Genomic DNA, 15,270 nt, shown 5'->3' on the forward strand with positions numbered 1-15,270 from the left:
GGATATTAATAATTTAGAAGAAAACCTGTGTAATCAAGAATTCGAATTGGCATTTGTAAGTTCCTTATTTATATACTTTCAATTTATTAATTAACTTATTTTGTAAATATATAATTTATTAATTTATTTCGTAAATAAATACTAATACTAATATTTATTTAGATAAAAGTGATGAGTAAAATTGGAGGCACGACTGATAAGAAAAATGGAAACAAAATAGCGTACTTATTGATGGATCGATTATTTGAAAGACAATTGTTAACCCTGTGTTCATGGACTGGTTCTACAAAAAAGAAAGAAGAAAAAATGAAAATTGCTTTCTTCAAATACAATCGAATAACTGAAGCAATTTATAAAATTGTACACTTAGCCGACTCACGTTATATGATTGACGATAACATTGCTTTTTTAAAACGGATTCTTAAAAACAGTGTTACTCGAAGCAAGCAGTTTCAAAAGCAACAGAGGTGAGTAGGAATTAGAAGTACAATTTTTACAAGAATGTATATATTACTCATAAGTAATTATTTTTAGTAAGCAAAATGAAAATTCTGTAGAAGCTAACCTTGAATGTGATGATAATCACGATAAAAATGTAGAGAAAGAAACAGCCGAAAATACTGGTGGAATCATTGCTGTTTAAGTGCATAATAGTAATGGTAATGAAAAATTCTGATTCATTATAAGATAAAAGTTTATTTATATAATACATATGCACTGTGCAATTTTAGTTAGCTATGTTTTATTACTAAATTATAAAAATGTTTCAGTTTTTAGATTTTATTTAAAGTGATTAGAAAAAGTTTAGTTAATGTTTATTTACGTTAATTCTGAATTATTGTTATTGTATAATAATAATAATATAAAATAATTATATGGTTATGTTCAGCGTTTAATTATGTTACGTTACGTTATGTATTTGATGTTCTGCATAAATCTAAAGTGTGTATCAGCGGAAAAAATATTGTATCTTCATGATATTCTACTGCCACTAATTTACATTTGATATCTTTTATATCATACCATCTGGGCAAATGTTCCTTGCGGTTTGCACAAAATATATTTAAATAAGATGATGCAATTGGCGTTTCAAAAAAATTACCTACTTCTTTCAAACACGAACCGAATACATAAACTTTATTTTCAAAGATTGTCGCATTTTTCATACCAATAATTTCATTTTTTTTGTTAAGAACCATTTGTTCTTGTCTTCATTTGTTAATGTTAATCAGTTATTATTATTATACAATAACAATAATTCAGAATTAACGTAAATAAACATTAACTAAACTTTTTCTAATCACTTTAAATAAAATCTAAAAACTGAAACATTTTTCCACTAATTCGACTTTGTAAAAAAAATGCTTGTATTTACTTTGATCACAATTGTTGCCAGAATTTTTATTCTTTAAAATAGGAAATATTTTATTATTATAATTTTGAGTTCGTTTTAAATTAATAATTTCAAAAATTCGTCGAGCTACTTGCGGCAATGGCTTATTTCCCGTTCGGAGTAACTTTTTTATTTTCTGTAAACAATTTTCAAATGGATATGCATTGAATGTAGATAAATCGCCGAAATCTTTTACTTCATCAACTAAATGGCAAAGATTATGTACGTTGCTGCTAATAGAATTAATACCGTAAATTGTAATATAATGTTTTATAAAAGTTTTAAATAACTGGTCTGCTACATGTAAATAGTTTGAGTACGACCTGCTATAACAGATTACAACACCACAAAAAAATAACAAAATGTTGGTATATTTCTTCGGATAAATGATCTTTCAATATAACGGGCCCTAAATACAAACCAAAGGTTCGATACTCTGTCCCTTTCCAAAATTTTAAACAATCGAGTGATCTAACAGCTCGATGAATTTCGCTTGGCATTCTACACCGAAGGAGAAAATCAGACACCAATTTAGTTATATTTGCAGACCACTTAGTTTTGAAGCCTAAGGTTCTGTATACGTAACCAGTTAGTAAACGTTTTATTATACCTAGGTCTAGTAAATGCAATGAATCGGATACCGGAATACTTTTTATCATGTCGATTGGAAGTTTTTCTAAAGGTGTATCTATTTTATGATGGTCCGAATCGGTTCTGTTGCGGAAAATTGCATCAGTTCTTTTAGGCATATCTATGCGTGGAAAACTAATTCGATGTTCTTTATGATAATAAAAACCTGTAGTCGTACACTTTAGACATAAACTATAACCATTAAAATTAACAGTACCTGTAGAAAAGATTATAATCAAAGTAAATATAATTCTTTAAAAGAAAATAATGCACACTAAAAATAATGTAAAAATATTCAGTGCACATCATTACTCTAATAATAAATATTTTTATTCATTCTATTTTACTGTCTAACAATAAATAAATCTATTTTCTATGTAACTTATTACCTTTAATAAAAGACCTGGCAGGAGTATTATATATGAAACATCGAATACGTATATTAATTTTGTATCCGTTGATGATAATGCCATTATTTAAAATTGTTAACAATTCATCGACAAAAGGGGTTAAAAATTCATTAGGAGTTGGAGGTATAGTTTCTCCGCAATAAATTCCTATAATCATAGGTTCAATATTCCAATCGTGTATCGAAAACAATATTGGCCACAACTGCATCTTTGAACTATTGTGAATTGGCAATCCATCGATATTAAAATTAAGTGCGATGTTCATCAGATTCTCTACATGAGATAAGCACTTTTCAAGGCAAGTCTGTAGTCCATTATGCCAATATTGTCCGCTTCCCATCTTTATAGTAGCCACAGTTCTTGGTGTTTCCAATAGTGTCCTCGGATCTCGAAGCATATTTGATATTTTTGAAAGAATCAAAATATCCAATAAGGCCTTTATTGCATTATGGCATATATTAAATGTCAGCGCCCATTCTTTTAATGCCTCTCGTACGTCGATACACTCGTCCTTCAAATCTTCAAGATCATCATTATCTGATGATTCAGCATCATAATTACTCCAACAATCAAAATTTACATTTTCGTGCTTCGATAAATCTTTAAATAAAATGGAATCCAATGCTTCTGTCGATCTTTCAACATTCTGCGATAAATTTGATGTTGAAGCGATATATTTTTCATCCAACGTTGTAGTTCTTTCAAAATTTGATTTTACGATATCAGCTTTCTTCATACGATGTTCAATTTTCCTATAAAACGTACTACTTTTTTTTAATTTTCTAAACTTTTGCAAATCGGTTAGTAGTGTTTTTTTCATTTTGACTTGTCAGCTATTCACTTTCTAAACCTCAAAAGTAGCAAAATGGCTGAAACTAGTTTTGACTTTTCTTTATAGCTGTCATGATATTTTTACAACTATTAATACAGCTAAAATAGCTGTGGCTGAATTTTGGTTTTTGTTATTGCTGTCACAGCGACTTTACAACTATTGATACAGCTAAAATAGTTGTGGCTGAATTTTGGCTTTTGTTATTGCTATCACAGCGACTTTACAACTATCGATATAGCTAAAATAGCTGTGGCTGAATTTTGGCTTTTGTTATTGTTATCACAGCGACTTTACAACTATTAATACAGCTAAAACAGCTGTGGCTGCATTTTAGCTGTCACAACGTCTTTGCAGTTAAAAATCCAGCAAAATAGCATTTGCTGCCAAATAGCTGTAATTAAGGCTGGCAAAACGTTATGCTAGCTACATTTTTGCTGTCGCAGCGAATATAGCCAGACTGTGTTACTTGGGTCCATTTGTATGCTACCACCCAGATAGCCAAGCTTGATATGACATATTCAGCAAACAAATGCATCGCATGTATTATTATATATTTGCAGTATACTTGCTGACATCGAAATAGAATGCGTTACGAATGCAGCTATATGTCTGCTTCTACATGCAATCAATTAACGAAGCAAATGGTTTGCAATATTGGTATATTACGTTGTCTACATCATGTCAGCAATATGCTGACACGTTGCAATTAATTTGTTGTTATTAGCACATGAATTCATGTGAGTTCAACGTAACAGATATAATGCTGTCTCACCTTGTCTCTAGTTTGTTAAAATTAGTTGCTTCAACAATTATTGCCAATATGACAGCAACCTCATTGCATTTGGCTATCTGGGCAGAAATAGCTGATATGATAACAACAGCATCACTCTGCTTACATAATTTTGTAATGTTTGAAGAAGAACGATGTAAACTAAAGTTATATAGTACAAATCAATTTCTTCAAAACAATGCAAATGAACATGTAAGAAACATTTAAATATTTTTATTTTACTGATATATAATAATAATAATATATAACTTTTGTGTGTGCATGTGTTTAAAATTTTGGCAAATTAAAAAATTTTTTGTATTTATTATAATTAATACAATAAAATAGTTAAATAAGTAGATACATTATGTAGGTAATATTATAATTGCAATCCTACATTTACAATTTTTACAGATTTTAATTAAATACTGCATTTTTAATCTGATTATTCATGTTTTCTTCTTAAAGGAAATGCAGTGGTTGTCTTTACCAGAAAAACCTATGTTATGATGAAACTATATCTTCTGCTTTAAAACAAAGAGATTATGTAAATATTTTATATCATCCGAAGGAGAAGTATCATGGCAATATGATTACGTGCAAAGAGGAGCATATGGAGAAAATATTTAGCAATATAAGTAGTCGTTTATGTACATCTATATAATTTTCAATTATTTATTTAATTTTATTCTTTCTAATGAAATATTAATATAAAAAGAATATATATAAGTATCTAAAAATTTTATACAGCATAATATTCTTAATAAGCATACTTTTTTGATAGATTTTAAACTGAACTCAAATTAAGTCAAAGAAGATGAATAAGAAAAAGTTAACATTGTTATATATATATATATATATATATATATATATATATATATATATATACAGGGTGACCCATTTTAACTTAGGCAGCCAAATAACTCGAAAAATAAGCAAGATAGAGAAAAATGTTTTAGACAAAAGTTGTATGGTTTCGAGGGGGCCATAAGATGGTATCATTGGTTTGACCTTGAAGAGTCATTTGAAGGTCACGTGAAGGTCACTTCAATTTTTTTAAATGGAATACCCTATATATTTTTGTACATTCTTGTAGCTTATTTCGAGAGCTTTCCAAAACACTATAATTAAGTACCTTTCCGTTAAGTACTTTTTGAGTTATGATGCTTGAAATAATTTCTTAATTTTACATAAACCGTAAAATATCTTGTAAAATATTCATTTTTCGATTATCTTACCTTAATACTTTTATGTACAAAATAATGAGAGGAATCAATTGGTGTAAAGAAAACACATAGTTGTTTTTAAGAAAAAATATGGAATTGTTAATTGCAAATTACATATTTTTTCTTCGAAACAACTGTGTTTTCTTTACACCAATTGATTCCTCTCATTATTTTGTACATAAAACTATTAAGGTAAGGTAATCGAAAAATGAATATTTTACAAGATATTTTACGGTTTATGTAAAATTAAGAAATTATTTCAAGCCTCATAACTCAAAAAGTACTTAACGAAAATGTACTTAATTATAGTGTTTTGGAAAGCTCTCGAGATGAGCTACAAGAATGTACAAAAATATATAGGATGTTCCATTTAAAAAAATTGAAGTGACCTTCACGTGACCTTCAAATGACTCTTCAAGGTCAAACCAATGATACCATCTTATGGCCCCCTCGAAACCATACAACTTTTGTCTAAAACATTTTTCTCTATCTTGCTTATTTTTCGAGTTATTTGGCTGCCTAAGTTAAAATGGGTCACCCTGTATATATATGATAATCATATTCAAAGATGTTAAATTGTGCTTTCTATTGCAATAGAAAAACAGTTTACACAGATATTATTACAACGAAAAGACTACATTGACTGTGAGAATTATGCTGCTACATGAACAATTTATATTAACTTATCAGAAACACGTAAACACATAATCTTATGATACATTTTAACGTAAGATATAAATTTGTTTATGCCAAATATTGCGACATGTATTTATTCGCAAAGATTCAATTGTAAAAATTATAACTTATCTGGAACACGTACATATAATCTTATCTGGAACACGTACATATAATCTTATCTTATTCATTTAACGTAAGATATAAAATTTGTTTAGTGCAACATGTATTCGCAAGATTCAATTGTAAAATAATTTTATTATAGGTAGATAAATTTAGAAAAAAATTGTTTTTAATTTTTATAGAAGAAATTAAATATTAAAGAAATAATAAGAGAGCTGGGGCTATATTTAAAAAAATTCTTATTAATAATATTTAAAAATTTTTTTAAAAATCTAAATATGTACAATACGCAGTTATAAATACATAGAAAACATAAATAAAAATTATACATCAACATTTTTTATATATTTTAATGTTCGACGGTAATTACTTACGCACTTAGCACGGATGAGCGTATATACGGGAGCGTTTATAACTAATTTTCGAAAATGATATTTCGTAACATAACTTTATTACACATGGTTGAATTTGGAAAAAAATAAGCTGTAAATTAGGTAAAAAAATTTTAATTTTGAAAAAAAAAATTAAGTGGTGGGGGGTTTAAACAAAGAAAAATAAAAAATTTTTGTTCATATAACTTTAAAGTACTCTTCAAGCCATTAAAATTTGTTGCACGTTTTTTTTCTTTACCTCTTATAGTTTAGCAGATATTCGATCCTAAAGAAAAATACCGTTTTTCTTCAAAGGGGTGTTTCACCCCTTAAAACTCAAAATCCGCACATATAAAAAAATACGTGTCTTTTAGATTTGTGTATTTAACAACATATTTGAAGGAGAATCAAATCGGTTCCGGACAGTTGTGACACTTCCCTTGTTAGTGCAAAATAAAAAATTAAAATAATTTATGATGAAAATAAGAAATATAAAAAATATTATATCTTCTGTAATGGAGAAAATAAAGCATCAGTTATCATCTTCTTTCTGATATTTTTTTCAGATTGTGGAAGATGTGCCAAGTGAACAACAATAAATTGAGTAAATGCTTCATCTTCATTTGTATTCTCATCTTTATTATCTAAAATACCGATGATTTTCTGGCTAACCGATGAAAGTATATTTTCAAGTTCCTTTGTCCACTTTGCTTTTCTTATATTTAACAGACTTTATATGTAATACATCTGAATCTTTTTCAGTCTTGCGTTTATGTATTGCATGTGCTTGTAGAGTGTCTTCTAAAATATTTTCGTTATTTTTTTCATTAAAATTGTCTTCTTTTTCGTCTGTAGAATCATTTGATTTTTTTGACATCAAATACTTCGTTTGAACTAAATTTTGAAATTTTTGTTGATAGCTCTAAGGATGATGCAGAAGATGTTAAAGTTTCATTTGTTTTTATATTACTGCATGTTCTGAAAATATAAGAATATATAAGTATACATGTATCCCAGTAAGCAAAATGTTAACAGTCTGCTAGCAGCATGCGAGCAGATTCAAACAGAATGTTGCGGCAGATTGGCATCAACTGCGTCCGCATTAAGCTTGGATTCTGCTAGCAGAATCTGTCAGCATAAACCGACAGCAGATTGACAGCAGAAATCGAGCAGGACCTGCGCAATGCAACTTGACGTCAGATTGGCGGCAGAAATCGAGCAGAATCTGTGCAGTGCCATTTGACGTCAGATTGTCGGCAGAAATCGAGCAGGACCTGCGCAATGCAATTTGACGTCAGATTGGCGGCAGAAATCGAGCAAGATCTGTGCAATACAATTTGATGTCAGATTGGCAACAGTAATTGAGCAAGATCTGTACAACACAATTTGATGTCAGATTGTCAGCAGAAACTGAGCAGGACTTGCCGTCATAATTTAAATGGAATAGAGCGACATTGAAATGCTTCACTAAATAATTTACATTGCTTGTTTTGCTAACTAATTATTCGTTACTAATTACTAAAATTAGTAACTAATAATTAGTTAACGAAACGAGTAATGTAAATTAGTGAAGCATTTCAATATCGCTCTATTCCATTTAAATTATGACGGCAGATCCTGCTCAGTTCCTTACTTTTTAATAAGAGAAACGAGCAATATAAAGATAATATGTTATATATATAGTGCAATATATGTTTATTGAGACAAAAAATGTCATTTTTTTACAAATTTTAAAAGATTACATATAAATTATAAAAGAATAAATTAGAAAAGATTACATTTTATGCCACTAATTATAAAGAAAAGTTTATTTTACAAATTCAATAGTTCTACGTACATATATGTTTTATGCGAGAAAATTGCTGTATTTGTAAAAGAAAAATAATATAAAATTTTCGTATTTGTAAAAGAAAAGTAACTAAAAATTGTGGATAAATATACATTTAACTATAATTTTTTAAATCATAAACAAAGTATAACATATAAAACAAAAAGCAAAACATATAGAAAAATAATGTTGATGAATCTACATCATGGGAAATGAAAATTTATTTTATTAATTGAAAATGATTAATATTAATCAAATTAATATATGGCGTATTGACCTGATTAATAATATGTTATTGAATAAAATAAAATTGAATTTTCATGATATTAATTCAACATTTTTTTCGATATACAGTCTATAACGCGTCTGAAACTATTTTATATATATATATATATATATATATATATATATACATATATATATTTTAGACATATATTTAAGTTTAAAAATAAAAAATCATAATTTCTTAATAAATAATACTTATAAGTATTACATATAATACTAATATACAATATATAAAAATAATACTAATCTTAATAATAATTAGGCAAAATTTAATTTTAGATTTAATTTAAATTTAATGTCTTATAAAAGGTTATCTATAATTAATAACACACACACACACACACGTCTGAGTACTTATTGATGACCTTTTATAAGACATTAAATTTCAATTTAATCTAAAATTAAATATATATACACAATGTAAAGGAAATAAATGTCACAAAATGAAAATACTATAAAGTATAAAAGAAATATAGATAGAACTATAAAAGAAATATAGATAGAAATATAGAAAAGTATTACATGTAAATATCCGTTGCAAAGCAAGTTTTATGTTAGGAAGATACAATCCAGATTCCGAAGATCTCCTTTATTACTGAAGTAACCTGGCAACACACAAAATAAAAATTAAAAGACGCATGTGTATGGGGAAAAATATATAAATATTTTAACACTGAAACACTGAAAAGTGTTTATAAAAATAGAGGTATTATTGGCACTAAAAAGTGCTGATTAATATTATATAATGAGAATTATTGACACTGAAAAGTGCCGATTATTATAGTTGTTGCGAACAATAATTATTGGCACTGAAAAGTGCCGATTAATATGATTATTGCGAACAATAATTATTGGCACTGAAAAGTGCCGATTAATATAATTATCGCGAACAATATAATTATTGGCACTGAAAAATGCCGATTTATATGTAAACGAGATATTTTCCAACATATTATACAATTAAAATGGCACTGAAAAGTGCCTTTCTTCGCAACCACAGCGAAGTCTGCTGAAAAAAAAGCTTAAACACATATAAAATATATAAAAACAAATCAATACATATTATAAAAATGTATGAAAAATATGTAAAAGAAAATTTAAACCTATCTTTTTTATAAAGATTGTCCGCGCGTCTTATTTACTCATCTTTACTCGTCTATTCTTTCTTCCCGAACGTCATCGCTCCACAAATCACGTCTATGATTGCCTGTGCATCCTTTACGTTGTATAAGCATTTTACTCCTGCATCTCTCTTTAGCTGTTCGAAGAGCTTCTCGCATCTGGCGTTGGAATTCTGACCGAGTTGGTTTCTCGAAATAACGATTGCTGCTCACCGCCTCTGAAAAAAGAACATACTAATAGTAAGTAGCATTATTATAATTAGCATGCATAACATTAATGTATAGATTTTATAAATTCACATAACTTATTATCTTAATGTTTTAATTTATAAGATACATTAATGTTATACATAATACATATTAATGTTAAATATATCTTGAGAAATAGATTGTACCATAAATTGCAATAACATAGCGAGTATTATAAAACGGTCGTTGATCTTTTTCGCGACCCCACCAAGTGAATGACGGTGTTATCGAGTCTTGTAGTCCATCCTTCAGGCACAGATTTATTGCTTCTTTCAGATTGAATCCGCCAATGTATTTGAAGTAATTTATCTATATAGAAAAAGTATTAAACAATAATATTAATACATATTTTACGCAAATGATAAAAAATTTTTATATCTATTTACTTACTACTTCACGGTAATCGTCATCGTTTATAGCTTCAAAAGCATCCATCTCGTCCACGGATGAAATAGGTAAACAGGCTGGCTTACGCGGTATGCGGTCGCGGTCATTGTTACTTTGCACGCATCTTAAGACATTTTGCAGCAAATCATTCATTCTTCTAAATAAAAAGTATAATAAAAGTTATATATGCAGATCATGTGTTAATACGATACATTTTACATACTTGAGCTCAGCATCAATGCTACTCAATTTTTCTTGCGTTATCCTGCAAACATTGTAAGTAATGTTTATATTCTTGCAAATATAAAGAATCTCTCTTTGCTTAAAAATCATTATTTTTATAAATATGTATAAATTTACCGAATGTAGTCCATTTCTCTTGTAATCTGTGTTTCAGCGCGATCCATCCGATACTCGTTTATTTGATTTTGCTGTGTCGGCCACGTTTTTAAATTGTTCTGAAACTGATGTGTATTATTTGTATGATAATTGGTCATAGAAGATTGTGCGGGTAATATATTATGTATTGAGTGTGTATTGGCAGTGTTAAATGTTTGTGCAGGTAATGTTAAATGTGTTACAGTAGAAGTATGAGATGGAATGTTTGTGAATGTGTGTGGATATGATGTTAAATGTGTTTCATTGGATGTATGAGATGGAATGTTTGTGAATGTGTGTGGATATGATGTTAAACGTGTTTCATTGGATGTATGAGATGGAATGTTTGTGAATGTGTGTGGATGTGATGTTAAATGTGTTACAGTGGATGTGTGAGATGGAATGTTTGTGGATGAGTGTGGATGTGATGTTAAATGTGTTTCATTGGATATATGAGATGGAATGTTTGTGGATGTGTGTGGATGTGATGTTAAATGTGTTACAGTGGATGTGTGAGATGGAATGTTTGTGGATGAGTGTGGATGTTAAATGTGTTTCATTGGATGTATGAGATGAAATGTTTGTGGATGTGTGTGGATGTGATGTTAAATGTGTTACAGTGGATGTGTGAGATGGAATGTTTGTGGATGTGTGTGGATGTGATGTTAAATGTGTTATTGTAGACGTATAAGGTGGAATGTTTGTTTGTGATTGTGTGTGGGTAAGAATGTGTGATTGTGTGTCTGTGTATTCTTCTGTATAAATATTATTAGAATTATTTTCGTCCATATCGGCAGAATTATCTGAATCTGAAGTCTCAAAAACTTCTTTCAGATGCTCGATATCCTCATCGATGTCTCCAGCTGTGATCTTCTTTGGGACTTTTCTTGGGCGTTTTGATGATTCATCAGAGGAAGTGGTTAAAAAGCGGGCAGGTTTTCCAACGGTGCGCTTTGGTCGTTTTTCCATTAGCTTGTAAGTAAAAATATATACATATGATTATAGTACAATATACATAATATTTAATCTATTTAATATTATTAAATCTATTTAAAAATTATTGCAAATATGTATACTATGTATGTATAATTATAATGGAAATATATAGTATACATTATGAATTGAAAGCATGCAGCGAAAGAAAAAAAATGACCAAAGGCAAAATTAATGCGATAATGATTATAATAATATACTACTTTTCAAACTAGGAAACATTTTGAAAAAAGAGACAGACTAATAAAGCAAACAAAAGAATAAAATATTTTAAACCACAAAATGTTAATGCAGAAAATAAAATAATTATCATTTAATTTTTTACAAAGAATTGCCAAGATTTTTACAAGAATATATCTTACATCTTCTCGCTATGTATAATAGTTACGACAATATATTGAAGCGAATGATCTTCTTCGTTATTGTCACTTTCATCCAACGATGTAGAATTCGAGAAAGGCATTTTATAACATTTAGCATGGACTTCATCTAGATTAATATAAAAGATTTCACTCAACGTGGAACACTTATATATCTGAAGAGCGGAAGATAATACACCAATGTCATAAAAATCTTCAATCTGCAAAAATTTTTTGACTGCCAAACGATACAAATTATTATCTAAAACAATATTGCAGACAATGCAAATAGATCCATTATATAAGATACAGCAATTATCACGTACGTCTATACACAACAATATTCCGTTAAATTTAATTTTACGAAACTGTTGATAGTTACTATCATTATTATACAATGCGGATACACGAATGGGTAAATCAATGAGAGGAGCATCGACTGTTCCATGAATTTCAATCTCTTTCATTCTTTTGAAAAATTGTTGAAGAGGTAACCCTGGTTTTCTACAATATTTTCTAAAAATAGACATGTTATTTTCATAAGGAAATGCAGAAAACGAATCCAAACCGCCAAACTGTCTTACATCATCCATAAGATGAAGAAGACCATGGATATTATAAGTATTGAAAGTTGGACCATAAAGAGAATCACTTCGAAGAACAAATTTTTGTAGTGCAAGTTCTGCAAAATTCAGAAATCGTTTTGATGATGAATTAGAAACTAAGATTCTTATTGCCACATGTAAAAATAAAAAATGCTTGTATAATCTCTCATCCAATAGACCATATGTTACAACTGGTCCTGTATAAAGCAGAAATTGACGAAATTCTGTCGCTTTATATTTGGAACACATATCGAGAGATCTAGGACGTCTTGCAAAATCTGACGGACAATATTTTTTAAGATTATTCAATCTCGCACACATGATAGATATAGATCTTCCTGATAATTTAGACAGACGTGAGTATTTTCCATGTACCCATGCAGATAACAATTTTTTCATGACACCCAAACACACCAGATGCATATACTCAAAAGGTGTTTGCGAAATTATTCCTATAGGAAGCATTGATAATGGGCTCTTACCCTCTTTATGATGATCTTCATCTACACATTTCACATATTCCTCATCAGTTCGAAGAGAATGATTTATACCATTGAAGACATAGCGACCTTCACAGCGTATACCAGACACTTTACACTTGGAACAAGGATGTAAAGAGACATGACTACGATGATTAAGAATGAAAGCTCGAGCTGGTGCATCAGCTATAAAACATCTCAGTCGTATTGGAATTTTATTGCCATGAAAATTAATTCCTCCGTTAGACATGACCCTTGAAATATCTGCAATAAATTGTTTCAAGTAAGTATTAGGATCGCATGGTTTATGTGCACCTTTATAAATTCCTACTACTATTGGTCTTGCCTGTTGTATGTTTACAATTCTGCACTGAATGGGCCAAATTTGATTACTACCTGATTTATCTAAGCTACATCCATCTACGTTGAAATCAAGTTCTAAATAATTAATAATAGATGGTATTGAAATATTTGAAAGATGTCGAACAATTCCTGCTTCAAGATCAAAATGGACATATTCTCCCGCTTCTACATCAGAAACGACAACACGTGTATTTGGTGTATCAAGAAATGTTCTTATATCTTTAGGCAAAGTAGAAAAGCACGGATGTGTTCGAAGAAGAGATAATATGCTATTACCTTGAATATGCGTTAAATTATTATCCACGAAACAAGACGCTAAACGTTCGCGAAAAGATAACTCAATCGAAGTATCGTTAACTTTTACTGAATGCCGAGGAAACAAAGAAGAAGTAGTATCGTTAAAGGATGATATAATTGCATCATTTTTCAAAGTTGCATCGTTATTATAATTATCATTATTATTACAATTATCATTATTTGTAAAAGAGCGATATTTATTAACTAATGAAATAGAAATATTTTGAACATCACGATTATTTTCATCGGTAATATTGTTTTTTGAATAATGTCGTAAACGGTTCTTTATTTCGTACATAACCCTGCTTCGTTGTCTCACAGATAAATTGTGCAACGATTTTCGCGAGATAGATGATTTTATTTCTATTCTTTCCATATTTATACTTATCTTTTCGATGACGTCTGTTGCAAACGATGTTTGTAGCTATAAATCCTGCCGAATCACAATTGTTATATAATATTCTTTGTTCGCACTAGTCACTGCTGCAACGGTTGAACTCAGAATGATCGAGAGGTTCATCGTTAGCCACATGGCGCATGGCGCCGGTACAAAGTGTACTGCGCATGCGCAGCACATATACGCGTTCGCGTTTGTATGTATCTGCTATTAGGCGCTAAACGTAGCGTCTATGCCATTGGGCTCGTGAAAAATAGCAGTAAAGATGCGATCGCTGTAACCAATCACTATAAATTGGTTTTGGTCAAGCCAATTCAATCATAACTAATGATCGCATTCATAGACAAACCGCTTACAAGGGAACATTTTTCAGGTGTAAATAATCGATTTTGTTGAAACTTTGCACATATGTAAAGGGGACAAATAGATAAACTTAGAAATTTTCAGTTGCTACTCAAAAGCGATTTTAAAGGGTGAAATCACCCCTCATGTATTGAACGGTTTTTTTCTCTTTTCTTGATAATATGTCTCAAAAATTTTTCAAGATATCAGAAAGTTTTATACAAAAGTTTTATAATAAAAATGCCTTATACTTATGTTATATGCATATCTGTGCATTTGTACATACATAGATGACTTCTCATATTATAAGACATCTATAATTAATCTTTTCATTTAATAAATTATAATTAATCTACATTCGGCAAATTATTATTAATAATTTATATATAAAAGTATTACAAGTATTATATTATTTAGGAATACTTTATGCCTATTTATTTTTAAATTAAAAATATGCATATAATGTATGTGTGCGTGCGTGCGTGCGTGCGTGTGTGTGTGTGTGTGTGTGTGTGTGTGTGTGTGTGTGTGTGTACGCGTGTGCGTGTAAAATAGAGTTTCAGATGCGTTTTAAATTGCATATAAAAAAAATGTTCAATCAATATCATAACAGTTGAAATTTATTTTATTCAATATTATTATTTAGGTCAATACGCCATATATTGATTTGATTAATATTAATAATATTATTTTCAATTAATAAAATAAATTTTAACTTTTCATAATGTTGTTTAATCAACATTATTTTTTTCTGTGTG

General features: G+C 29.3%; 2 protein-coding genes and 1 pseudogene across 2 annotated transcripts; 1 reads left to right on the top strand and 2 right to left on the bottom strand.

Moving 5' to 3' along the window:
• Nucleotides 1–4,664, top strand: part of LOC145966894 (uncharacterized) — a 47,779-nt pseudogene extending 43,115 nt beyond the window's left edge.
• A 3,996-nt stretch (nt 4,665–8,660) lies between these two features.
• Nucleotides 8,661–11,204, bottom strand: LOC145966903 (uncharacterized). Its single transcript, XM_083091337.1, has 5 exons — nt 10,660–11,204; nt 10,523–10,564; nt 10,303–10,456; nt 10,059–10,221; nt 8,661–9,881 (listed from the first exon to the last, which is right to left on the bottom strand). The coding sequence occupies exons 1-5, from the start codon at nt 10,794–10,796 to the stop codon at nt 9,691–9,693; spliced, it is 687 nt and encodes a 228-aa protein (XP_082947463.1). The 5' UTR covers nt 10,797–11,204; the 3' UTR covers nt 8,661–9,690.
• Nucleotides 11,205–11,221: 17 nt separating this feature from the next.
• Nucleotides 11,222–14,261, bottom strand: LOC145966889 (uncharacterized). Its single transcript, XM_083091316.1, has 2 exons — nt 12,033–14,261; nt 11,222–11,649 (listed from the first exon to the last, which is right to left on the bottom strand). Exons 1-2 carry the CDS (start codon nt 14,147–14,149, stop codon nt 11,646–11,648), a joined length of 2,121 nt encoding a protein of 706 aa, XP_082947442.1. The 5' UTR covers nt 14,150–14,261; the 3' UTR covers nt 11,222–11,645.
• Between the last annotated feature and the right edge of the window lie 1,009 nt (nt 14,262–15,270).

The sequence above is a fragment of the Camponotus vicinus genome, unplaced genomic scaffold, assembly GCF_025532165.1.
Source record: "Camponotus vicinus isolate PSW18456_S1 unplaced genomic scaffold, iyCamVici1.0 SCAF_2, whole genome shotgun sequence".
In the NCBI taxonomy this organism is placed as follows: domain Eukaryota; kingdom Metazoa; phylum Arthropoda; class Insecta; order Hymenoptera; family Formicidae; genus Camponotus; species Camponotus vicinus.